Genomic DNA, 25,953 nt, shown 5'->3' with positions numbered 1-25,953 from the left:
GAGCATTTTTTCATGTACTTATTGATTGATTGTATGTCCTCCTCTGAGAAGTGTCTGTTCAGGTCCTTGGCCCATTTGTTGATAGGGTTATTTGTTATCTTATTGTTTAATTTTTTGAGTTCTTTGTATATTCTGGATATTAGGGCTCTATCTGGAGTTCAGATCATTTTGAGACTATCGCACTAGTTCATTAAATTGACCATTTATTATAATGAAATAAAATGGAAAAATATTAGTATTCAGAAAGAAATCCATTTTGAGATTTTTAAAAAATACCCATAGTACAGGTATTGATTGATTTTTAATTGGTTCTTTTTAGTTATATATAACAATAGGATTCATTTTGACATAATTATAAAAGCATGGAATGTAATTTGTTCTAATTCAGTCCTTAGTATTTCCCCTTTCACTCCCCTCTCCCTCCCCTACTCCCTTCCCTATGCTCTACTGATCATTCTATTAGCTTATAGTTTTTTAAAAAAATTAGTGTCTTGTGGATGGATGTACATGATGGTGAGATTCACTGTGTATATTCATATACATACATAGGAAATTTAGGTCAGATTCATTCCATTGTCTTTTCCTATCTCAACCTTTCCCTAAATTCTGCTTTGTCTACTCCACTATTTTTTCTTCTATTAATTTTTATGCCCCTCCCCTTATTTTTTATTATCTTAGTATTTATTATTGTTATTTTCTTTAGAGGTGAAACTTTTCTGCAGCATTTAGTGGGGAATTGCACACATACATGGACACATACATATGTATACACATTATATTTACATAATGTATTTTTATCTGATTTGGAAATCCTTTATAAGTTTTTTTTTCCCATCAAGTCTCAATTTCTAGAACAATATCTAAAAGAAAGTCTATAAATGTTGAGTATTGGATATTCAAAACAAGATCCAATAAATATTGTTGAATGAATGAGTGTTCTGGCATAAGATGGCAATAGTAAAAATAAATCTATCAATAGGGTAGATTTTACTTTGAATAAGCAAAATGACTAGTAGAGAAAGGACTGAGCTTATTTTCCAACTATCAATACCTCAACTATATCATATTAGGGGAATTTGTATTTATCATGTACTCATTTATTTCACATTTATTGAGGTTCTATTTTGTGCAAGATATTGAGCTAAACACTAAAGATAACATTATAGTAAATTTCAAGTAATCCATGTATTTGATATAGTTTATCTGATCCAAATAATTTCAATGCTCAATAGTCTAGTAAGTTCAATGTTTAAAAACTGAAATTTCATAAGAATTGAACAAATTGAACACTGAAAAATCTCACAGGCAACATTTGCTTAAGAAAAAATAAATCCCTTCCTGGGGTCACCTGTATTCAATATTTCTTCATTGCATAACTATTACTGAGTTCTAAATAAGGTCCAGTATAGAAACACCTGTGGAGGAAGGAAAATCTAAAGTGTGTCCACTGTGTTAAATTACACAATGCAAAGAGAAAGATTTTATATTTTTAGAAAATAAAAACTTAGTGGACTTTCTGCTCAATACTCAACTAACCCCCAAATTTCCATAAACCAAAATATCTCTTTTCCCAGCATTCTGGTTGCTGCAATAAAATTTTTATAAGGAAAAAAATATTTTAAAATTTCAAAGTCTAATGACATCATTGATAATAATTCTTTAATAATAATGATGAACTCACTCTAAAGGAACCACAAAGACTATTGAAATGTATTATTTATATGCCAAATAAAAACATCAAATCCTTTGACATTATTAATTATTAGTCCTTTGTTATTTTTCTATTAAGGATCTGTCATGTTTTCGTCAGTTTTATCACTGTTGTGACCAAAGACTTGACAAGAATAATTAGAGGAGGAGAAGTTTATTTGGGGGCTTGAAGTTTCAGAAAGTCTCAGTCCATAGATGGCCGGTTCTGTTGCTCTGGGGTAGAGGTGAGAAAGACCATCATGTCGGAAGAGCATGGTAGAGTAAAGCAGCTTAAAACATTGCATCAGGAAGTAGAAAGAGAGTTCTCCTTACCACAGACAAAATATAAACCCCAAGGTACAACCTCAATGACCCACCTCCTCCAGCCACTGTTACCCACCCTGTCAGACCCTATCAGGGGATTAATGCATGGATTAGGTTAAAACTCTCATAATGCAGTCATTTCAACTCTAAACTTTCTATCATTTCTTACCCATGAGCTTTTGGGGAACCCTCATGTCTAAACCATAACATGTCTCAATAAGTTTTGTTTTACTATAGAAACAACAGAGTGTTAGTAAAATCAGAAAACTGTCACAATGTCAGTATGCTACTGTACTAGATTGCTAATCCTCAATCTACTACTCTTAGTTCTCAATGTGTGGCTTTGAGTCAGTCATCAACCAAAAAATTTTGTTTATTTCTAAACAAAAATGGTAACATCCATATATCCTTGCTACCATACCTGCCAACTTCAGTGTAAAAATGTATTTGGCACAATTCATGACAGATACGTTTCTAAAAATATGGACTTTTTAATTATAGCATTGTAATTATACATAGTAGCTGGGTTCATTTTGATAAAACCATACATACATATAGTCTTGATTTCAATCCCTGTTTCCTATTTTCCTTCCCCTCCTCACTCTTCCTATTCTCCTGCTTCTACTCTATTAATTTTCCTTTCCCTTATTTATTTATTCATTATTTATTGGTACTTTCTATATATATATATATATATATATATATATATATATATGGGCAAAATTCCCTGTGGCATGTTCATATACGCATGTAACATGATTTTGTTAAATTAATTACAATTGGGATTTTTTTTTGTTTTAGAAAGATTATCTTTTTAAATGAGACAAAGGTAGTAACACTAAATAAATCATTTTACTCATTGTAACTCCTATCACATCCTATGATGAATAAATTTTATTACATAATCCACCTAGTTGCATATTATAATATGTGGTGAAAGTCAATTTCTATCTACAGAGTGTGGTTGGGAGGGGCAGATTGTGGAAGAAGCAATGGGAAAATTACTATATCTAGGCACTGTGTTGATCATCTGATATGCAATGACTCATTTAATTTCTCAAGATGAGCATTATTACTTCCATTTAATGTGAGGGAAATAAGGCTCAGAGCTTACATAAATTTCTTACAGACACACAAAAATTAAGACAGTGAACCTGGAGTGTAGTTTTTGGTCAGTCTCCCTATCAACACTTGGTTCTGCTGGCTACCTAAGTAAAACAAGAATAAAGTCTGCTCTCATACCCAGAATGCAGGACTTGATGAATAACAGAGTTGATGAAATTCCATGAGAAAGAATTTTCAGACTAAAATTATTCTATCTGTCCATCCAACCTATGAAGCTTGTATCTTCTCAGAGCCTTTACATCTGCTTTTCCCACCACCTAGAACACTCAACCCAAATTCCTTTCACTGCTGGGTCTATCACCTTTCTGGCCTTCAGTCAAACTCTCACTCTCCAAATGAACTTCTCTCACCACCTTATCTAAGCAATCCCACCCTTTTTGCCCTATGACACAGCCCCCCCTTTCAATCACAGCATCATTTATGTGAGCATCTTGCTTACCAGTCTGTCTCTTCCTACCTTAGTCTGTATCTCTCTTCAGTATTTCAATAAAATTTCATAAGAGTATTATTTCTCACTGCATCCCCAGTGACCATGAACGGTCAATGAATATTTATTGAATATTTTTTAGTGATTATTTAATCTAGAATGCATGCCAATCTCTTCCTATTTGTATAGTTTATTAAATCTCCCCCATTATCTTGTTGAATATTTAAGGTAGTTTCTACCTGCTTGGTGCCTTTAAACCTGAGCCACAATTGCCCATGTATGACTTCTCCTAATCCCTTTCAAGTTGATTATATTTCAATCTGAACTTTACAAACCTGCCTCTAGATCCCTAAAGCCATCTCTGATCTTTCCCAAATAGATGTTTGCACAAGTTGTCCCTGTGCATAAGATTTTGATGTCCCCTATGAACTTGGTCTACCTATCATTACAACAGCAGATATTTTAGGATGGACATTGATAAGATGAAGCTTTCAAAATCCCTCCCCCTCCCAAGTTAGTAAACACAAATAGAGAAATATTCAATGAAATATCAATCTCAAGCAGAATTTTCATCAGTACAAACCAAATCCTAACAGGAAGGGGGTAAAAAACAACATTCTATAAGTTTTTACATCATTATATCCAAATTTCTGCTCAATAACTATATCTTATACTGGAAATAAATTCATTTGCTATCGCTTCAAGGGATAAATTAGGTCTCAGGCCAGAATGTGATCTGGGGGAAGCATGGTATATTAAACAGCTAAAGACAACATGGGTACACAAACATACAATCAAGCATGCCAAGGCCCAGGTGGCATCCAGCCAACCCTTGTTTAGAAAAATGAGTTCAATTTGAACTACTTGAGCATTGGGTTTTGTGGTGATGCATTTTTTCAGGGAAGAGTGGGGGGATAGAAAGAGTCCAAATGGTCAAGTTGCAAAAATATTTCCTTTCTAATTTGAAAGTAACCTTTGCCATAAATTTCCATATAATGGTTCCACATCCAAATGAAACCTGTCCCATTTTGTATCCCCTGAATCACTGATTGAATCAAGCTTCAAATGAATCTTTTCTTTTCCTGTCTTTCAAATTATTGTGTCCATTTTTCAAGGTAGATTGCACATCCTTGCAAGTCACAGTAGAAACATCACAATATCTGCAAAGAAAACATGGGATTTCATAAAGCACCAAAGTGTGTTATTGACTCAGAAATCCCACGGGGCCTATATCCTCAAAGAAGATTTGTTCTGCACATAGAAATCTCATTTGTACATATTTAATTGTGATCTCATTCTCTATAAAAGAAACTGCTTCACAGGCTCTGATTTCCTTCTGATGTTTCGATTCCACTTTATTAACATTCTTGATTCTTGCTTTGCAGTCTTTGCAGTCCAAACTCAAAAAGTACTTTGCTTATGCGGCAGGGGTGTGAGTGGAAATGTAGTTGTTTCCCAGTTCTGAAACTTCCCATTTTTAAGGAGGGAAATAAAACTTCCAAGAAGGGTAGTTGAATATATTGCCAAGCTTGCCTTTTGCTCTTAGTTTTAATGCACAGAACTGTGCATAATTACTTAGAAGGATACTCATATAAAGCCATGCCAGTGGCTAGTTCTGCCAAATTTATCATAGGCTGCTGCAGGCTGAGACACTGGCGCCATCTCAAAGAAATCCACATGTGTTAATATGAGCTAGGAATTTTTGTAACTTTTATTGTGCCTCTTGGGGAAAGCATCCTTTCTAATAAACAGATACTTTACATCTCTTGATTAGATCCTTTAATTCTAAAGAATTAAACTTTTCCCTCTTATTTGTGTGGACAAACAAGTTGTCAGTCAAATATTTGAATCTTCAGGACAATAAAAATAGAATGATTTAAACAGTGAGCAAAGATTCCAAGACACTGTGACCCTATAATATTATTGTTTCTGCTTATTCTTAAATATATTATAGAATTGTTTATGTGTTATTATATGACATTATAAATGCTGAGGGAATTTTGAGCTGAATCAATGGAAATATTTGCAAATGAAAATAATAGCATTTCTTCAATTCTGATAAGCACCCCTCATTAAGAGCAGAACTATTTCTAAGTGTTATAAATTTTCAGGTCACCTTGACATTTAAGTTTCAAAGATCATATAATCTCATTTTTTGTTGTCTTATTTTGTTTATATAATTAAGAGTCATCTGTAGAGGATAAGCATTAGTATTTATCGCTTAAGTGACACATTTAAAATCTGCAATTTGTTATATCCAAACCTTCACTGCTAGTAAAAATCTAATGGCTTCCATTTAACATTCCAGACATTTCATTTTGAGAATGAACACCATCAGGTGTAATTATCATCAATTTACAGAACAGGCAAAGGAAGTTAAAGACACTCAGTCATTTGCTGTGGTCATGACTTGAGCTGTGATCTGAATCTGGGCTTCTCTTGTTGTGAAGTTCTTTCTCCTGTACCCACCTTACAGGGAGAAAAATTACCAATCAGTTAGAGTCTGATTTTATACACCCTACACAAATCATCAGAGCTAAAATTTAACTCAGAAAAAAAAAGTTGATTTTTACTCAAAACAGAAGAAGAATGTATTGAAATATTCTTCAAAGTCACTAGGAAGAAAACATTTTTTTTTTTAAAGAGAGTTTCCAAATTTCTAAGAATTGAGGAAAAAAATATCTTGAAGAACAGAGGGAAAAGTAGAACTAAGGCTAAAGGAAGCAGGAAAAGCTGAAATGAAAAAATGTCTATTAGGTCTAATTATACATCCATTCTTTAGGGACATAGGAGGGTCATAGGAGAGATATTAAAAGACTGGGGCCCCTTTGAAGATGTAGCCCCGATGACCAGAAGACCTCCCACTCAGACCCACTTGCTAAAGGTTTTACCACCTCCTAGAGCACCATGGACTGGTGACCAGGCCTTTAACACATGGGCCCCTGGGGGACACTCCAGATTCAAATGGTAGAATGTAGGGAGAGATATGCCATGTCAATCCCTCAAGCTATTAGATACTTAATCTGCACCTAAGAGGGTAGAACTGAGACTACACAACTTCCTATATCTGACTTCAATTGCTCCCTAAAAATGTTCCACCAAGACAAGCACATCTGTCAGCCCAGAGCAACCAAATGGATGGAAACTTGACATATTCAAAGCAGAGAACCTAGAATAGCCTAGAATTAAGGATCCCCCAGAAAGAAGACACTGTAGAAATCATCACAGTAGCAAGGAAGCAATTCCAACCTGCAGGTCCCAATCTGGCAACAAAAAGAATGTAGAAAGTCATGTTTTCTCTATGTTGACAGAATGATGGCTGCTACCAGAATTAGTTAATGAACACTTTGGTTGACAGAACCTGAATTCTTTTGACAAAAGAGGTCTGTCCTACCGAGGTTACTAAGATTTGTGATGGACTCATTGTGCAAGAGTATTAGTCTAGATAGTAACTTCTGCTCCAAGAAATATCAGTTATATGTTCTTAATCTCTCATTGGCCTGAATAGCTTTCAGAGGGGATATAATAGTGGTCAAACTGCAGAAGCAAGATGCATAGTCAATATATAAAAAAGGTGAAAATTCCCCCAACTGTGTTACTCTTCTCTAGAGCCTTGGACTTGATGATCAAGACCTCTATGATGTCCTCTGCCCTTTATCTACATGCTGAGTTCAGCACTACTCCTTCAGGTACCACCTAAACTGTTCAGGAGAAAGTTTTGATTTACTGATAATGTAACTATACCAGAGCTCATTTTATATCCCAGTGTAAATTATGTATGATGTAAAATTTTTTTTCAATCTAAAGTTCACCACAATTTTTGACATTGCAAAACCAGCATCTACTGACACAGTGGTGAAAAACAAAGCCCCATTCCTAACAGCTGAACAGTGCAGGGATCTGCAACTGAAAAGAAAGAACAACGTTTTTGCATTTTTTTTCATCAGCACAAAACACAGTCACTTATACGAATAGCAATGTGAATTTAAAGTCAGGAGTATAAAATTATTCTTAAATTTGATTTAGTTTGAGTGTGAAGTCACACAAAAGATTTCCCAAAGTCATATGATATTGGACCTATAATATCAAAATAAAATAACTTCCAGTCTACTTCACTGGAAAACAAAATGAAAAAAAAAACTAACATAAAACATTTTCATATAACAGTCATATACAGTGTCATAATAGAAACAAGCTAAAAAAAAAAAAAAAGACGTCATTCCCATATCAGGCTACCCTGCTTCTTTAACACTATTTGTGAAAAGAAAGATCACTATCTGTATATATGACTAAAGAGACCAAGCTATAACCTGCAGGCATTTTCTACAATGCACATGCACAGGCAAATACATTTTTTCCAGATAGGTCAAGAGAGAATCTTCACTGATTTTCTTCTGTCTCATAGAAATGGTGCCAGTGAAAGTCTTAACTCTCAGCCAGTCATCTGACAGCTTACAGCTACTTTGGTCTGTTTTTGTTTGAGCTGAAGCTTGAAATTATGCTGCTTCCAGGCCCAGTTCCAGTTTCCTTGTTTTGGTTTTAAGCTTTCTTATTATGAATGAATCATTGATCCAGATATTACCTAAGTCACAAAATTTTATAATTGGTTTCCATTTCTGTGTTGCCAATTACTATCATTCTTAACTATTTAACCACCTAATCAGTTGACATCATTTTTTCACTTATTAAAACTGGAGATTTTTTTTAAATAGAAGTCACCAGAGTTGACAATAATAAAGTCAGAGTAAATTAATAATCTCTGCAACTTTTCAGATTGAAATTTGACAAAAAAAAGATATTATATCCTTTTGGTCGGTTAACTCCATTAAGAGGAACTTATCCTCATAATCAGTGACACAGAAAGAATATACAAATAAATAGAATCCTCCTAGAACCATGTATAATAGGGTAACACCAAAAAACACCTTAATAACACTAATTATATCAGTAAGTAATTGTACTTCCATGTATCAAGCTACTATTCAACCATACAGATTTAAAAAGTTTAAGGACGGCAATATTCTTGTTATAAAACATTAATGCCATTAAGTTTACAGCAACATATAAAGTTAAGGAAAATGAAAGTTTCTCACTATTAAGTTAATCATCAGGACATTTTTTCTTTTTATAAAGCTCCAATTGAATGCAAGGAGTCACAGATTTTAGGTCAACTTTAAAAAGAAATCAAGAGCAAAGGAGAATGTTATATTATGGAAATGTCTTGAAACTGGGCAGATGTTCTCTCTCGGGTTCAGATGGCTTTGAACAGCTGGTTGTTGGCTATTGGGTCTACAGTCACTACTTTTGAGCAAGCCTCTGTTTTGATCCCTTCTGGGGTTCACAATCCTGAGAGACTGTGGTACAGTGCACTGGTGTTAAACTGGGCCACAACTCAGTAGATGGCTTCCATTAGAAGTTGGCAGCATATCTGCTTCACACACACATGTAAAAACGTCCAAGCTATTTTTTCTCATTGAGCCCCCAAATTATATCACATTCAATTGTTTCCAGAACTGGTAAATATTACAGACTAAAGTACTTTCACACAATAAATCATATTTAAAATATTCGGCAAGATTCTATTTAAACCCGAGTTACTATAAAATAGAAAATTTTCGGTACTGTAATTAACTAAATTCTTCTTCGTGAAAAAAATACACAGTCCATATATATGAACACAGACATTTGGAAAACTCACATAAAAGAATCCAAGTGGTCCAGATATATATGGCATTTTTATTCCCAAAAGATACTTGACTTGCGAAGTCACAACATGGGTGGCAGCCCCAGTTGTCATTGCACTGATCACAGGCTCTGTAAGCAGGAATGTGGCACTGCCCAGCTGTAACACAAACATGGCCACCTAAGAGGACAAAGAAAGAGTCAGAGGATAGTTCAGGTGAAAGTTCTCAAGGCACCTAAAGGAATGAATATCTGACACATTTTCATTTTCATTTTACATAGAATTGACGTGTAATGGGTTTCTTAAATTTTAATTCAATATGTTGGGTTCTCTTGAGAACATTACTAGGTTTCAAGACTTTCCAAATGTTATTGGGTACAGTGTGCATTTAAACTGGGCAGATGTTAAATTAAAATCAACACAATATTGTTTTCTGAATATTGACTTTTTCCTTTTTTGTCTTTTTCTAATCCTACATGTTTAAAAAGTGTGTGTGTTGTGGGGAGGGAGGGTGATATGCTCAAATCAGTTTGGATGTGGATTGCTATGGAAGAAAAATAAAATTTGCATTACCATATCTATACTTTTTTAAAAAAATCAAAGGAACATGCATGATACTGGTTGATGCCCACTGGACTTAAAACTTCAAAAGCATTAAAGGGAGAAAGTGATTTTATTTTCTTAGATCTCAGTATTTAAATTTTATACTAATATTAAGAATTTTTAAGTGAATCCCTGAATATACGAACATATCAGCTCCTTTTACCAATAATATGCATGATAATGATTCTACTCTAGCTAGCCAACTCCATGATTCTGACCATGCAACATTTTATGAGAAAATAAATTTCATACAATATATTTCAACTGTTTATAGTAATGCTGATGTTCTGGGCTAATGCCAAAAACCTCTGACATACATTATCAAGGTTCACTAGCATAGTACTATTTGGAAATGCTTGTATAAACACCATGTGTTCTTCATAAATTGAATGCATCGCAGATTTCAGGTCGTTTTTTAGAAGTGACTTTCAAATATATTTTTTTTTAAACGTGAGAACATAGGAAACAAATATACATGCAAGTGGATGGAATATAGCATTGAATATAGTGTGAACTTCAAGTTATGTTGGTTTGTATGCAATCTAGCTCTTACATAACACCATATTGACTATTTGTCAATTCAATGAGTACTATGGAAGATAAAGTCTAAAAAATGTGGAAGATAAAGTCTAAAAAATGACGGGTGGAACCTGAAATGCTAATAAAAGCCCTATTGTGTTGTTGCTCAGCATATACAAGTTAGGGGAGAGGACTAAAATGCTCATGACACTAAGAAAACAACTGAATGCTGTGTAGGAAGAGCAGAAAAAAGCTCTGGGTGACCAGACAACCTGAGAGAAAATAGTATCAGATGATGGTTATGAAGGTATGGGTTGTAAAATTTGGAATAGAAAGTCCTCCTCCATACTATTATTAGTTAAAAAACTAATGAGCAATGACAAAAAGGGCAAAGATATGGATGAGTCTTGAATTCATATTGTAAGAAAAATCAGATTTTCAGAAAAGGCTACTGCATGATTCTATCTAGAAAACTAAAAAAGGGGGCAAAAAACTATTGGGGACAGCAAACAAATGAGTAGTTTTCAGGAATTTGAAAATGGTAGAACGTGTCTGAAGTGAAATGTGTTTTTAGGACAGCGAAACTGTTCTGTATGACACTGTCTGGTGGACATGTGACACTATACATTGTTAAAACACATGGATCTTATTAACAGCATGAGTGTGAAACTTGACATGCACAAATTTTAAATAAATTACTTTGGAGGGATTCTCAAGTGACCTTGAAGAGACAAAACTATCTTAGAAAAAAAGAACAAATGCATACCATGTTTATAGCAGTACAATTCACAATAGCCAAACTGTGAAAGTAGCCTAGGTGTCTATCAGAAGGATAAATGGATAAAGAAAATGTGGTATATATACCCAATGATGTTTTATTCAACCATAAAGAAAAATAAAATTACATCATTTGCAGGAAAACAAATGGGACTTGAGAAAATTATGTTAAGTGAAATAATCCAAACTCAGAAAGTCAAAGACTGTATTTTTTTTCTCATATGTGGAAGCTAAAGAGGAAAAAAGAAAAGAAAGGTTAAGAGAGATCAGTAGGGTGGAGGAAAATTAAATGGAGATCGGTAGGCTAGAGGAAAGGGAGGGAGGAGGTTAAGGACAGGGGAAAAACTGGGGAATAATATTGGCCAAATTATATTGCTATATCAGGTGCATGTATGAATATGTAACAATGATTCCCACCATTCTGTACAAATATAATACACCAATAAAGATATGAAAAAGAGGGGGAAAGAAAAGAACAAATGTAGAGGACTCCTGATTCCTCATTTTAACACTTACTACAAAGCAATAACAATCAAAAGAGTGTGGCACTGACATTAACATATACAGATAGAGAAATAGAAAAGCTACGAATGCAAAAAAAATGAAGTTGGCCTTCACCTAACACCATATATAAAAGCTAACAGAAAACCAAGAGAGGATCTAAACATAAAACCTAAACAGTAAAACTCTTAGAAGAAAATACAGGATAGAAGCATCAGGAATTTGAATTTGGCATTGATTTCTTAGATATGACACCAAAGGCACAGGTAACAAAAGAAAAAAAAATAGACAAACTGGACTTCATGGAAAGTTTTAAAAATTGTTTATCAAAAGACACTATATAGCAATATAAAAAGGCACTCCACAGAATGAATAAAAAAATGTTTTCAATTGATATATCTGACAGGGGATTAGTATCCAGAATGTGTAAACTGACCCTAAAACTTGACAATATATAAAAAAAATGATTTTAAAATGGGGTAAAGGACTTGAACAGATCTTTCTCCAAAAATATATATAAATGGCTAAGAACTACATAGAAAACATTCAACATCACTAATAATTAGGGAAATGCAAATCAAAGCTACAATGAGATGCCACCTCTTGTTCATTAAGAGGACTGCTATCAAACTCACACACACACACACACACACACACACACACAGACAATAGCTAGTTTGCGTAAGGATATAGGCAAATTGGAATTTTCATGCAATGTTGGTAGAAAGAAAAATGGTACAACGACTATGAAAAACAGTATGGGAATTCCTTGAAAAGTTAAAAATAGAATTACTATGTCATCTAGCATTTTATTTCTGGGTATAAACCCCAAAGAATTGAAAGCAGGATCTTGAAGAAATATTTATACATCCATGCTTATTGTTGCATTAGTAAGATGTTAACAACAGGGAAACTTAGGGGGGTATATGGCAACTTTATATATTATCTTTGCAAAGGAAGGAAGGAAGGGAGGGAGGGAGAAAGGGAGGGAGGGGTGAGTCACTGGATTTCCCAGCAAGAAGGGAACACTGCAGGAAAGGGTTAGCTCTGTGCCTTGATACTTAAGGCAAAATTCAACAGAGAAAGTATTAGAAAGCACTCCAGAAAGACAGGAGAGAATGCATGTAAAACAGCTCAGCATGGGATGTGTCCATAGCACACAGAGCTGCTAGTTTAGAAGGAGCAAAACTAGCCAATAGGGAGCAATAGAAAATAAGACAAGAACATTGAAGTCAGAATACAGAGCGATGTAAAAGTAGTAAAAAGGGAGTTTTGCAGGAGTGAGTGACATCACTCTCCCATACATTTATTAAACACCTAATTGTGCCAAGAAATATGCTGCACACTGGCTCACACATCAGAGGGGTGCTTTGGTAGGATTGGTGTGATGACAGAAAGTGGAATGAATGGCCATTTAAAAGGCTAGCATAAGAATAGCTAGAGCCAAAAGGACAAGGACACTGAAACCAGACAGCAGGAAAGGAGAGCAGAGGTGAACCAAGATCACCTGGTAAAAACGAGGATGTGTTTTAGAAACAAGCATGATTTTTTATTTTTGGTTATTGTAAAACATATCCAAAATTCACTAGGCTTAAGAATTGTCCTTATTTGTAATTGTCTACATGATTGAAGGGGGCACCATGATCTTTTCTGTTCTTGGACTTTTCAAGACATTACTAGGCTCTGAAGTACCAGAAATGCATGACTTCACTCTTCTGCCTGCCTTCCTGCCCCAGCTGAAGAAAACAGCTGTGTGGTTGTAAAGTGGGATGGTTGACGTGTGATGTGGAAAGACACAGGAGAACAGACAGCTGAAGGAGTAGTGTAGCTGTATTTTTACCTTCCATCAGTATTAGAAGTAACTGAGAAGAGGGGGGAGATTTCATTGACTAGATCGCTACATTTGAGGAAGGTGGAGCTAACAGGATACACCACCAACTGGAAATTTAGAAATTTTATTACTCCATTTTCATTAAGAGCTGTGTTATAATTTAAAAAAAAAATAGACATATACATTTCCTATCTTCAGATGAAGAATGGAGGGAGAGAGTGGTAAATCTGAAAAAGTAGGGAAAAAAATCTTAATTTGGTATTTAACATAGTGCACCACTAACATTTAATTGACCTTTTTCCCTTCTAATTTCTTCAACTCACATTTATTAAGCACCAGCTGCTAGAATTATAAACAGTCTCTGTTCCATAGAGACTCACAATGTAGAAAGGGAGGCAAATATGTAAAAAAAAAAAAAAATTCTGGTAGGTTGAGAAGTCCTAAAATGTAAGACATATGGAAGTTTGGATATATCCCCGGAAGCTCCTTCGAGATGAGTATATTTGAGCTGAAACTTGAATGACAAGAAATAGTCACACAAGTGGACTCAAAAGGAGCCTTGAAGCCATCCACCACCTGGCACACACCTGCCCTAATGTTAAGAAGGTAAAATGTGGGAAAGAGCTGGCCCAATGCCTGGCTCTACAAGATGGCGGATTAAGTTACTTTGCTTCCTTTCTTAGTACTGGTATAGAAATCTGCACAGCATAGCAGTTTTGAGAGTATGTACTGGAATCTGACTCCTACTCGCCAATTCCTAATTATGATTCTAAATAATCCACTTTACCTTTCAATATCTTCATATGCCTAGTGGTGAAAACATGTCAGTGAAGACTGACTATATGAATACATGCAATAGGCTTAGAACAGAGCTGGGCATATGGTAGGATAATAAATATTATTTTTGAACATGAGACATTTTTATTTTTATGAATTTTGAAGAATGTTATAATTCTAATTTTACGAAGCTTTTTATTTCTTAGTTTTGCCAGGTACAAACCCAGGTGGAAAGATTTAGATTAAACAGATTAATGACTTCCTGACTAAAATGGTTGTGAAATAATGAAACATTATTATTTTTGAAGTTGTCCTCCTCTTGCATTACAAAAGAATGATATTGACAATTTTTCTGGAAAAAAAATAAAGTATGACATATATAGGTATGATGGGCAGGTTAAGTTTGAGCATCATTGTTTCTTCCTGTACTCTTGATCTGATCTTCTTATTTAATACAAAAAATAAAAGTTTAGTATGAAACCAAAAATAATTGGATAATCTCCTATTTAGGTCTGTAGTTTCTTTATCATCCCTAGAGGCAGAAGATCATGTTTTTCCAAAATTCAGTGGTACAATAATCCAAGACCCTTACACCGAACACCCCACCTTGTGTCACCCAATGCTGATGCAACTTTCAAACAAAGGAAGCCGTGTATCCCTTATCCTCCAGGGCAGAAATCTTGTCCTTTGGTTGCTTCAGAAAAGTAGAGCTTGGGGAAATTTCCAGAAGTAAATGGGCAGAGGACAATTCCAGACCTCTCTCAGTTCTTGGAAAAAGAAATGGGCAAAGTGCCCATTGTAGAGAGAATAGTAAAAGCTACAGGGAGAAGAAACAATGTTTTTAAAAGTGCACTGACTTTTATTAAGTGTTTGTTTCCCTACCAGAAATGTTTATTGATACTGGCATTTCAAAAGGCTCTACCTTGCCTTGATGTTAACACCTCATTGCTGTGAGTGTGCAAGCAATCTCTCTCTCTCTCTCTCTCTCTCTTGGCCGCTACTGTCTTTTGGCTAGAAAACTTGTCTTTTATTCATTTTTTTTTCCTTCTAAAGTAATACCAATAACACAAAATTGCATCAGTTACACCAAAAGACTATCTTGGCAAATGAGATATTTAATGTGTCTTACAAATGGATGGTAGGAATGGGAACCAAAATAATTACATCATAGGCCATTTAGTCACTGTATGATCCAATCAGAAATTACACAAGTTCTAACCACAGAAGTTTCTACAATGTTGTGAAACCACTGGAAAAAAAAAAACCTAGACAATTGTTATGGATTAGATATGAAGTGTCCCCAAAAGCTCATGTGTAAGACAATGCAAGAACATTCAGAGGTGAAAGGATTAGATTATGAGAAGCATGACCTAATCAGTGGATTAATCCACCAATGTGGATTATCTGGGTGGTAACCTTAGGCAGGTAGGGTGCGACTGCAGAAGGGAGGAGCCTTTGGGGTATATTCCTGGTAAGTGGAGCTCTCTCTCTCTGCTTCCTGGTGCAAGGTCCTGAGCTGCTTCTCTCTGCCACACCCTTCCACCATGTTCTCCTATTGGGCCCAGAACAATAGAGTTCACCATCTATGGACTGAGACCACTGAAACTGTGAGCCCAAATAAACTTTGCCTCCTCTACATTGTTCTTATCAGGTCTTTTGATCACAGCAACAAAAATGTTGACTAAAACAGAGATCAACAACAATAAAGTAATGCTGAGTGGAAAGAAGAAAAAATAGACCTAATTTTTAAAAAAAGGAGGGAGTGAATTCATTTTTATAAAATTCTAGAAAATGCAAACTAATCTATAGTGACAGAAAGTAAACGTGGTTGCCAAGGAATGGGGGTGTAATCAATAGGAATGACAGGAAACGATTACAGATGTTCCAGGAAAAAATGGGGCTGAGAAATGATAAATATCACTATCTTGATGATTTCATGGCCTTATACATATGTCAACATTTATCAAATCATACAATTTCTAGATGTGGAACTTATTAAATGGCAATTATACCTCATTACGACTATTTTTTAAAGGCCCATATCTAATGCACAATACAGATACACATCACATTACATTGCTGTGGTTGTATAAGTGCCCTTTATTTATACTAGTAATGTAAATACAGTGTTGAGGGAGAATAGAGATGGGGATAATTTATTGTACCTGAATGACAATGAGTGAGAGACATTTGGATGCATTTATGTTTAGGACACCCACATATACATCTTACCTAAATGGTCATCAAACACCTACAAAACCATTATTCTGGTGAAGGGAGTTTACAGTAATGCACCATTCTCAGTGCAAAAAAGATCAGATTTTCAAGTATCAAATTATCATAATCAATAAAGTAAAATTTTTAGCTATATCTTGATCTTTAACATAAGACTGTCTATGCCTTATTTTCCCCAGGTGTTCATGAAATTTCTTTCACAAAAATTGATCATAATGAAAATATTAGAAAATTAGGTAATAAGGAAATATTCCAAATAACACTCCCTGATCATGTGCTATAGCACTAGAAATTATTGACAAAACTGAAAAAGGGAAAGGCACAACCACATAAAAATTAAAAACTCTTTTCTTAAAAGACTTTTGGTGCTGACGTTGCTGCTGTGGAAAGAGAACTAAAGGTCTCTTCTCTGGGCACCACCTCGGTTACCTTGCTACTTCCTACTATCTTCATAGTCACTGCCGCTGAACCGTAAGTCTCCTGCCAATCAACTGCCACCTGCACCAATACCACCATTGCTGCTGCCTCTGATTCCATGCTGCTGCCTGAGGTCGCCTGGAGGTCTTCTTTCTGGGTTATGCTGCCAAAGAAGACACCACTGCCCTGGATGCAACTGAAGCTGATCCCCAGCCTGGTGATGCTGCCCCCACAGCTGCAGTTGCAGCCACCGCTGCAGCCGCCACTACTGCTGACCTGCTGCCTGCAGCTAACAACCACTGCCACTACTACGTCTACCACGGCCTAGAGGACTGCTTCAGGGGAGACTCCAAGTTTGAGTGCATGAGGCTGCACCCATTTTGGGACACCACCCAGGGCCTGGGGCCCGGATGCCAGCAGGTTTACCACCACAAGAACCTCTATCTGGGGACTCCCTCCTGGAGGAGACTGTGATCTTCCTGCTAAGAGTGCTGGTGGCCCTTGTCTTGCTGCTGCATCTCGGGGTTGCTCCTTTGCATTAGTATATCCCTAGTGGTCTTACTGCAAGTAGGAGCAACATTGAGATCTTGGGACTGCAGCGTAGCCTGAGGTATGTGAAGCTCAGATTGGTGGGATAGAGACTGGGTTTTCGAGGGCTGATCTGGGTTTGGTGATCCCCAGAAATGTCAAAGACAGGCTGAGAAACTGTTGAAAACTGACAGAGACTGTTCAACTTTCCAGGAAGATTTATTATTTTATTTTATTTTACTTTTTGATTTGCTAATCTCTCTACCATATTTGGAACAGGATGGTTTTTATGCATCAGTGGGTGGAGGAGAACGATACATGAATGTTGTTTTGCATTTTTGTTGTATTCTTATGTCTTTAATTTTTTCTCTTTGTTCATATTCTTCCTCTCTCTTGTCTGTTTTCTTGGATTTTCTTTCCAACTTTTCTCTAACCAACAGCCAATCTCTGTTAGCTCCTCTTTCATTCTTCCTGTGAATTTTTACTTCTAGCTTCTCTCTTCCTCCCTCATGAATATTGCATATTACACTACCTCTGTTCTCTCAATCCACCATTTGAAGTTGTAAACCATTTTAACAAATTTTCTCATCATTTTGGTTTAATGCGAGAAAGCAGTAGATGCCTTAGTGAGAGTTATTAGATTTAAGGCTATATATTGTGTTCACTGGATGCTGTTGATATTGGCCTCACCATTAAAGGCGAAGAGCTAGAAACCTTCAGGAACACTGTAGGTCTAGAGGGTAGAATTTATGCTGCCTTAGATCCATATTTTTAGATGGGAAAACACACTTACAACATGAAAAAAAAAAAGGGAATAAAGCGCCCCAAACCAACCAAGATACTTCAACAACAGAAGCCACTGATAACACAGTAGAAGAAATGTCTAAGAAAGAGTTCAGATTGTACATAGTTAAATTGATATGTGAAATAAAGGATAGTATAAGGAGTGAAATCAAAGAAAAAATACAGGAAGTGAAAGACTACTTCAATAAAGAGATCATGAAAAAAAAACCCAAGCAGAACTAATCAAAATGAAGGAATCAATAAACCAAATTATAAATTCAATAGAAAGCCTCACCAACCAACTAGACCACTTGGAGTACAGAACCTCAGACAATGAAGACAAATATATAATATATAATCTTGAAGGTAGAGTTGACCATGCAGAGAAGATGGTAAGAGACCATGAACAGAGCATCCAAGAATTATGGGATAACATGAAAAGACCAAACTTAAGAGGTATCAGAATAGAGGAAGGAGCGGATATACAAACCAAAGGAATACACCATCTTTTAAATGATATAATAGCAGAAAATTTCCCAAACCTAAAGAATGGAATAAAAATCAAATACAAGAGGCTTACAGGACACCAAATGTACAAAATTACAGCAGACTCACACCAAGACACATTATAAAAACAATGACAGAGAATAAAGATGAAATCTTAAAGGCTGTGAGAGAAAAAAAATTACGCATAGGGGGGAAATAATTTGGATGTGGGGATAGGAAAGATAGTAGAATGCCATTATTTTCTTCTAAAACTGTACAAGGCTAGCTAAAATTAAACAGGTAGACATACTCAAATCATTAAAATGATATTAAAGGATATCATCAAAGTGAAAAAGTACAGAGTTGTGTGAGGGAAAAATGGATAAATGAAAGCACAATCAGGGGAGGGTCTTGTGAATCAAAAGAAAAGAAGGCCAAAAAGGAAATGCACTGATATATCACAGAACTCTTATTATCAGTAAAAGAAGATAAGTTCATCACTTTGGTGTGTTGCCAGATGTTGAAGCCCCTCAAGACCCTGCTTCTGTGACTTCCTGGAATACCAAATGCAATTCATGTCTGTATGGCATAATGTCCTGAGAGTATGCTATATGTTACTTGAGAGCATTTCTAACCTACACACTCTAGGGATCAGATCAGATGTGATTGTTAGAGACACCTTAACCATATATTTTTATTCACCTAAATTATCTCATCTATTGGGTCTTGGGGGTTGGGGAACACCTGAGAACAAATGATGTTTAAGAACAATACCACACAAATCAGTGTAACAGAAGGCAAACAACACCAGTGTTTATAGAACTCAGATACAAAGTCACTTCCCTCCTAGTCAGTGAATTTCAAATAAGCAGGAAAAGAAAAATTTACGAAGGAGCTGGATCCAAGAGATCTAAAAGACTCTAAGGATCTGGATGACAATGGACAGATAAGTTTGGAGGTCAAATAAAGTCCAGCCATCTGTTAGAAAATTGGCTAAAACATAGGTCACATATCCAGGACCAGAGCTAACGGGGGAAGAAAAGCAGATGTTTGATGAAGTTATAAGAGAAAGCATGCAACTATCTGGATCTGGTTTGACATGTAGTAAAAGGCCATGAAAATGAAATTACTTTTATTATCTTTAATAATATCCTGTATTACTCTTACAATTCTAGGGAGTTTCAGTCTGGAAAATGAGATTTACTTTTTATGTTAGAATCCTGGCTTCTACTTTTCTGTTTTATCATTTAAATCCTTCCCCAAATATGCTTAGAAAATAATAAAACACCTGATTATTGCTTTGGACTTAGGAAAATGGTTAAAATGAGACTAAGCAGATCATTCCTGGTCTTCTTGCTGATTATGTATTCTTATAGACATTTAATATAGTAATATGCACCTAAAACTATTTGTTCCATGATGTATAGAATAAAAGAAAGTTGAAACTTATTATAACTCATAAATTCAATGAGAAACATGAATGGAAAGCAACAGAACAAGGAGAAAAAATATTGTCTTTGCCATCTTAGTACAAACATTTTTATTTTGCATGTACAGAAATTAAGGGAAACCTATATCCAATCCAATGCAGCACATCCATGTTTAATCACCAGCTCACATGGCTGATTATTTCTAAAATGAAGACAGATGACAGGTATTTCACCGCCTCACACAGAGCAAATGAGGAGGAAAGGGACACTTAGCCAGCCAGCCTGTGAAGTCTTGGAACACACTTGACGTCATCCATGTTTGGAAAAACAAAGATTACAGAACCCCCAGGCAACCAGACCTATGCCTTGGAAAATACCAACTGGTCCATCTCTTTGAAAAAGATGCTACTCAGATGGTGTGTTTTTTTCATAACTGTGAAGACCTGAATTCTTATTCTCATTTCATCTCACATCCATAATTCTTCAGTCTTTTTGACACACTTAGAAGGCAATGTAACTCTTAGAGTTTTATTTTTCTTTCTTCTAGGTCACCTCCTTTCTTCTTTCCATCCAATTCCAAGCAATAATCAACTATTTGTCTCCCTTCTTGACCTTTACATAATCTTTGACCTTGTAATTATGGCACTGTAAAATAAGAGCTCCTACCAACCCAGAAAACAGTCATTTGGGAAGTTTGTGTACATAGAATTCAGTTTACAGTGAGGGAGTAAGCAAAAATGACTATGAAACAGACAATTCCCTATCTAATATCCAATGCCTTGTCTATATTTATTTTATAGTCATGTCTGAGTTATCTAATTTTGAACACTGATTAAAAACGGCAAATTACATAGTCTAATATTTTGAAAAAAATAGACTGTAGCGAACTTGGCATTAACATACACACCTAATTTGGAAAGGGGCAAGAACTAATCCTGATCTGAGTCTGATGACCTAGACTAGCAAACCTGTAACACAAGCTAAGTACCATTTGTAACTAGCATAGGTAGTATAAAATGTTGGGAAGGATTCTCAGAGTCTTATCTCATCTCCTTCCCATTATAGGAACTTTAATCATGACATTCCCTTCCAGGGACAATCTGGTCACTGTGTGAAAACAAGGATGTCTGGCTACCTTCCAAGGAAGCCTATTCCACTTTTAATAAACATTTTTTAGAAGGCTCATTATTAAAAAGCCAGCAACAGCTACTCTATAACTTCAATTTCTTGATTCTAGCTCTTTCACTTAACCAGCACTTACAGAGTAATTATTCTTGGTAGTAGACAATATAGAATATAAAATACATCTGCCCTTTATCCACCTCGAAAAGCCCATGAACAAGAGCTTCCCTTGCTACTGGGTCCCTTTCTGCCTTCTCAAGCCTCAGTATTACTTACCTGAATCACACCTCCCAGGAAGGAAACAGCTGCAGCAACTCCAATCCTTTGTACCTCAAAGTCAGATAAGCCTAGTACACTGGAGTTGCTCTGCGTGGTGAGGTTCTGGCTGCTTTGAGGGACTAGCCGTTCCACAGCATTGGCTGATATTAAGGATGTCAAGGCAAAGGTGCCTAAAAGGAGATGCAGAGAACCTTCAATTAGTAACTCAAGAAAAACGATATAATCAAAATTGTTGAATTCTACCATTAAAGTTGATGCCATATTGCAAAGCCAAACAGATCTATGAGAAACAATATCTGTATCCCCACTTCACCTTTCACCCCTCTCTATGAAAGAAGTAGATACATGCGTTCTCTGTATACATAAACATTCGTTAACAGGCAATCATACTCATCTATCTGCTATGACCTCCTGGGCCATGTATTTCCCTTCCTCTCTGCATACTGGCATGGAAAATGTCCTAGGGGCAGTGGTTAAGATTGTGGCCTGCATTTAAATCCAGTACCTCAATTTATCAATAATGTGACCTATAGTGCCTTACTCTGGGTCTAAGTTAGCTCATCCATTAACTGGGGCAATTAATAATACCTATATTTCAGGGTTAGGGGAGAACTTAAAGGAGGTAAGTTCAAAGACCTCAGTAAACTCAGTAGTTACATATGAACCCTTTGATTGAAATGCTCCTATGCAGATGCTACTTATCTTTCAATGCTGGCTGCTATTCGATATTCACAAGGATCTGTTCTAGTTACTCCTGACCAGGCTTAAATCTTTCTCCCTACTATGATCTCATAACCAAGTGTAGCTTTATTATAGTATAACAATGTCCTGTGACTCATAAAATGATTAAATATACATTTACTGCTGCTAGATAAGGCTGGCAATATTTACCAAGAATCTCCTTGCCTTCTGCATGTGTGGGACCATGTTCAGTGAGTGCCCTTTTCCTATAAAGAGTTCCTATGCCTGTCATCTTGGTAAAGACTGCCTGAAATGCTGCCGCTTGGATGGGGAAATGCTCATTCCCACAGAAAGGCTCAGAAAACTTGGGTTTAAAAAAACAACACTACTGCACTGTGCAAACATCCCCCCAAAATCACTACTTACAATCTTATTTTGCTCCAGGTTATAATGGAGACTGCAAAAAATGGACTTGACAAGATGTCCATAGAACACAAAGCATGGAGTAGCACAGGGCAAGCAAAACAGGACTCCAACAGATATGAGTCTCAATGGAACATACCTCCCTACACACACACACACACACACACACACACACACACACACAATCTTCTTGTCTCAATGGATAAGAGGCTTTAAATAAGAAGGGCAGGATGTGCTGTGGATTTAGAACAATGTGGTGATTATAGATTCTAATGAAGGTGGCCTTAAGTCCCAGAACTGTCACCCTTCAACCTCCTTATCTGTAAACAGATGGCATTTCTCACCCAATGGGGTTGTTATGAAGCTAAAAATGGGATAATAAAATACAGCACATATCAAATAGCAAACATCTAATCGCATGTGGTTAGCTCCTAATAAATGTTAGGCAGACAATTCTTAGTAAGATTAAGATCAGATTGCTCTCTTATGGTCTGTTATTCTTTACTCTTAGAGTTGATGGTCCATAAACATATATGGAAAATTGAAGAGTTCTTTTAGTGAGCAAAGTCATCCTCGATAAATCATAAATAAATCATCTTGATTATTGTCCTCAACAAAAAAAACTAAATTAAGAATGCATCCAGGAATGAATATATCTGATGATGAGAGATAAGATTCTAGCACCCAGGATAGTGACTATTAAGGAAGGAACATTCACTATAGAATCTTATCTTGATAAGATATATTTTTCAGGATGTGTTACAGCAGGATTGTCCTGAAAGTGAATCAGATGTTGCTTTAAATCTTTAAATCTCCTGGACCACAAAGCAAAATGATTGTTTATTTTTATTTCTTATATTATCTTCCTAAGTTTTCTCTAAGTTGTTCATTTTTCTTCTCCCAGAAAAGCCATTTAGATGGCCCTTCCTCATGTACCAAAAAATTGTCCAATTTAAAGACAAGTAAATCTGAATTGTCACATATTGGTTGTCTTCCTTAGTTCTGTTTCCATTGGATTCTTACCCATGTTTCCATCTTTTCCTTTTATAGCCAAAGGAATAAGTTAATTGATTATTTCTTGTCACAGAAATTATATCTATTTTTTACTTTATAGACCATAAGTTTCCTACAGCTGTTAATAATTTATTAAATAATTTGTTAGTTGAAGTCTTATATAAATGGTAATTTCAAAACTACTCAACCAACAAATGTCTTCAGTGATTTCCTAGGTAATAAAATGGTTTATGTAAAGGTACATGTACATATTATCAAACTGTACATTTTTTACTTCGTAATGTAATTATGGCCTATTGGTAAACTTTGTTTTGCCTTTTCTTGTGTTAAACAGAGGGAATTCTGTGAGGTCCATTCTGAAGCTATAAGCCAGTCAGTTTTTTCTAAGAACATATTAAAATCTTTCAAAAATGAAAATAAACTATTCAGAAATGAAAAAGCAGGATAATTAACTAATAAGCTTTACGAATGTCTAATTCATTATTGTGTTCTTCTTTTGCATTAATATAAAAGAAAAGTTCATTCTAAAATACCACATTGTCAAGAAAAGAAAAAAGAAAAAAACTTAGGCTTTATATTTGGCCACCTCTGAATTGTAAACCATGCACCTCTGACTTTAATTTGTGCCCTCCCAGGAAGTTTTCTGAATTTCAGAGTTTGTGGTTGTTTTTATTTTCTTTTTAATCTGAAATATGCAGATAATAATGCCCACTTAATAGGTAAGAAATAGAACAAAGTAACATGTAATGCTCTTAATAAAGTACCTAATGAATAGTATATGAATGGTTTTGAAACTTATGTATACATAAAGATGAATGCATATGCATACATATATATATATATATATATATATATATATATTTTATATACATACATATATATATATATAATGTTGATATTTTATATACAGGCATGTATATAACAGGGATTCATTATAAGAAATGCATTGTAAGCAATTTCTCTTGGGCAAATACCATCATTCATAATTGTACTTACTCAAACTAAGATAGCTATGGTGTCACTAGGTTCTTATTATGGGATCATGTTCTTCTATGTCATTTATTGTTGACTAAAATTTCATTATGTGGCTCTTGACTATGCATATGCGTGTATGTAAAACTTGGAGATTTTGTGAAAATGCTGATTGTATTTCAGTAGGTCTGAGGTAGAAACCAAGGTTTTGTGTTTCTAACAAACTCCCATGCAATGCAGATTCACAGAGAAGAGTTTAGGTAGCAATACTTTAAATGATGGTTTGCTGTCAATCCTTCCCCATAACAAAGTTATGGATATAAAAAACCAAACATTACACACAAAATATTTTATGAAAAATTTTATGTGTCAATGTGGTAAGCAAAACTATGTCCCCCAAATATGTCTACATGCTAATCCCTAGAACCTGTGAACATGCTATGCTCCTTGGCAAGGAATAATTCATGTTACAGATGAATTAAAGTTTGATAATCAGTTGACCTTAATTTAAGAGGATTACCCTGGATTGTCTATGTATATCCAATGTAATCACAAGGTTCTTTAAATATGGAAGATGGAGGAAAAAGATGAGAGTCAGAGAGAGATTTGAAGATGCCATAATGCTGCCTTGAAGATGTAGGAAACATCTAGAAGACAGGCAAGTCAAGAATATGCATTCCCTCCTAAGAGCTTCCAGAAAGGAATGAAGCCCTGCTGACTCAATTTTAGTCCTGTGATACTCATTTCAGATTACTGATTTCCAGAACTGAACAATAACTTTGTATTGTTTTAAGCCACTAAACTCATGCTAATTTGTTACATCAGCATTAGGAAACTACTACAATCAATAACACAAAGTGATCCCTGAAGATATGGTTGCAAAATGATTAGAGGCTAAGATCTGACACATAGAAAATATATAGAAATGTGTATATATTTCCATTTTAAAGTACTTTATTAGTATTTAAGATTAAAGTGTCATTTTTAATAACAGCTAACTTTATTAAACTTTATGAAACAAGTACTAAATTAGACACTGTTCATCAATTATCTAGTTCTCAGTATGATTATATGAAATTCAGCAGGAGGGCATCTTACTATTAAGGAAGAAGCAAATAGAGCTAGCTTTAAAATTTTGTCCAGATCACATAGATAGCAAACAAAAAAGGAGACCTATGCCCAAGTTTAACTAACACCAAACCAGCCTTCTGTAGTAGCAGAATAATCATGACTGCTCATGTTTTAAGGCAAGATACATACCAATTAAAGGGTATTACAGAATCTAGCCTGGAAGAAACCTAGAAGATCATTTAGCCCAAATATCAAA

At 35.3% G+C, this 25,953-nt stretch overlaps 1 protein-coding gene across 3 annotated transcripts in view; it reads right to left on the bottom strand.

The window, feature by feature from the left end:
• Positions 1–25,953, bottom strand: part of Slc26a7 (solute carrier family 26 member 7) — a 104,878-nt gene that overhangs the window by 53,353 nt on the left and 25,572 nt on the right. For 2 of the 3 annotated variants that reach the window (XM_046464990.2, XM_046464991.2), the window contains exons 4-5: positions 21,534–21,706; positions 9,264–9,428 (exon numbers count right to left, since the gene is read on the bottom strand). In XM_046464990.2, coding sequence (XP_046320946.1) covers positions 9,264–9,428; positions 21,534–21,706 — 338 coding nt within the window. The remainder of the gene's footprint in view (positions 1–9,263; positions 9,429–21,533; positions 21,707–25,953) is intronic. The other variant, XM_058585608.1, reaches the window with a different exon arrangement.

Source organism: Marmota monax, unplaced genomic scaffold (assembly GCF_021218885.2).
Source record: "Marmota monax isolate L192 unplaced genomic scaffold, Marmota_monax_Labrador192_F-V1.1 WCK01_AAM20220418_F8-fsc00003, whole genome shotgun sequence".
In the NCBI taxonomy this organism is placed as follows: Eukaryota; Metazoa; Chordata; class Mammalia; order Rodentia; family Sciuridae; genus Marmota; species Marmota monax.
This window is presented reverse-complemented; position numbering and strand designations above follow the sequence as displayed.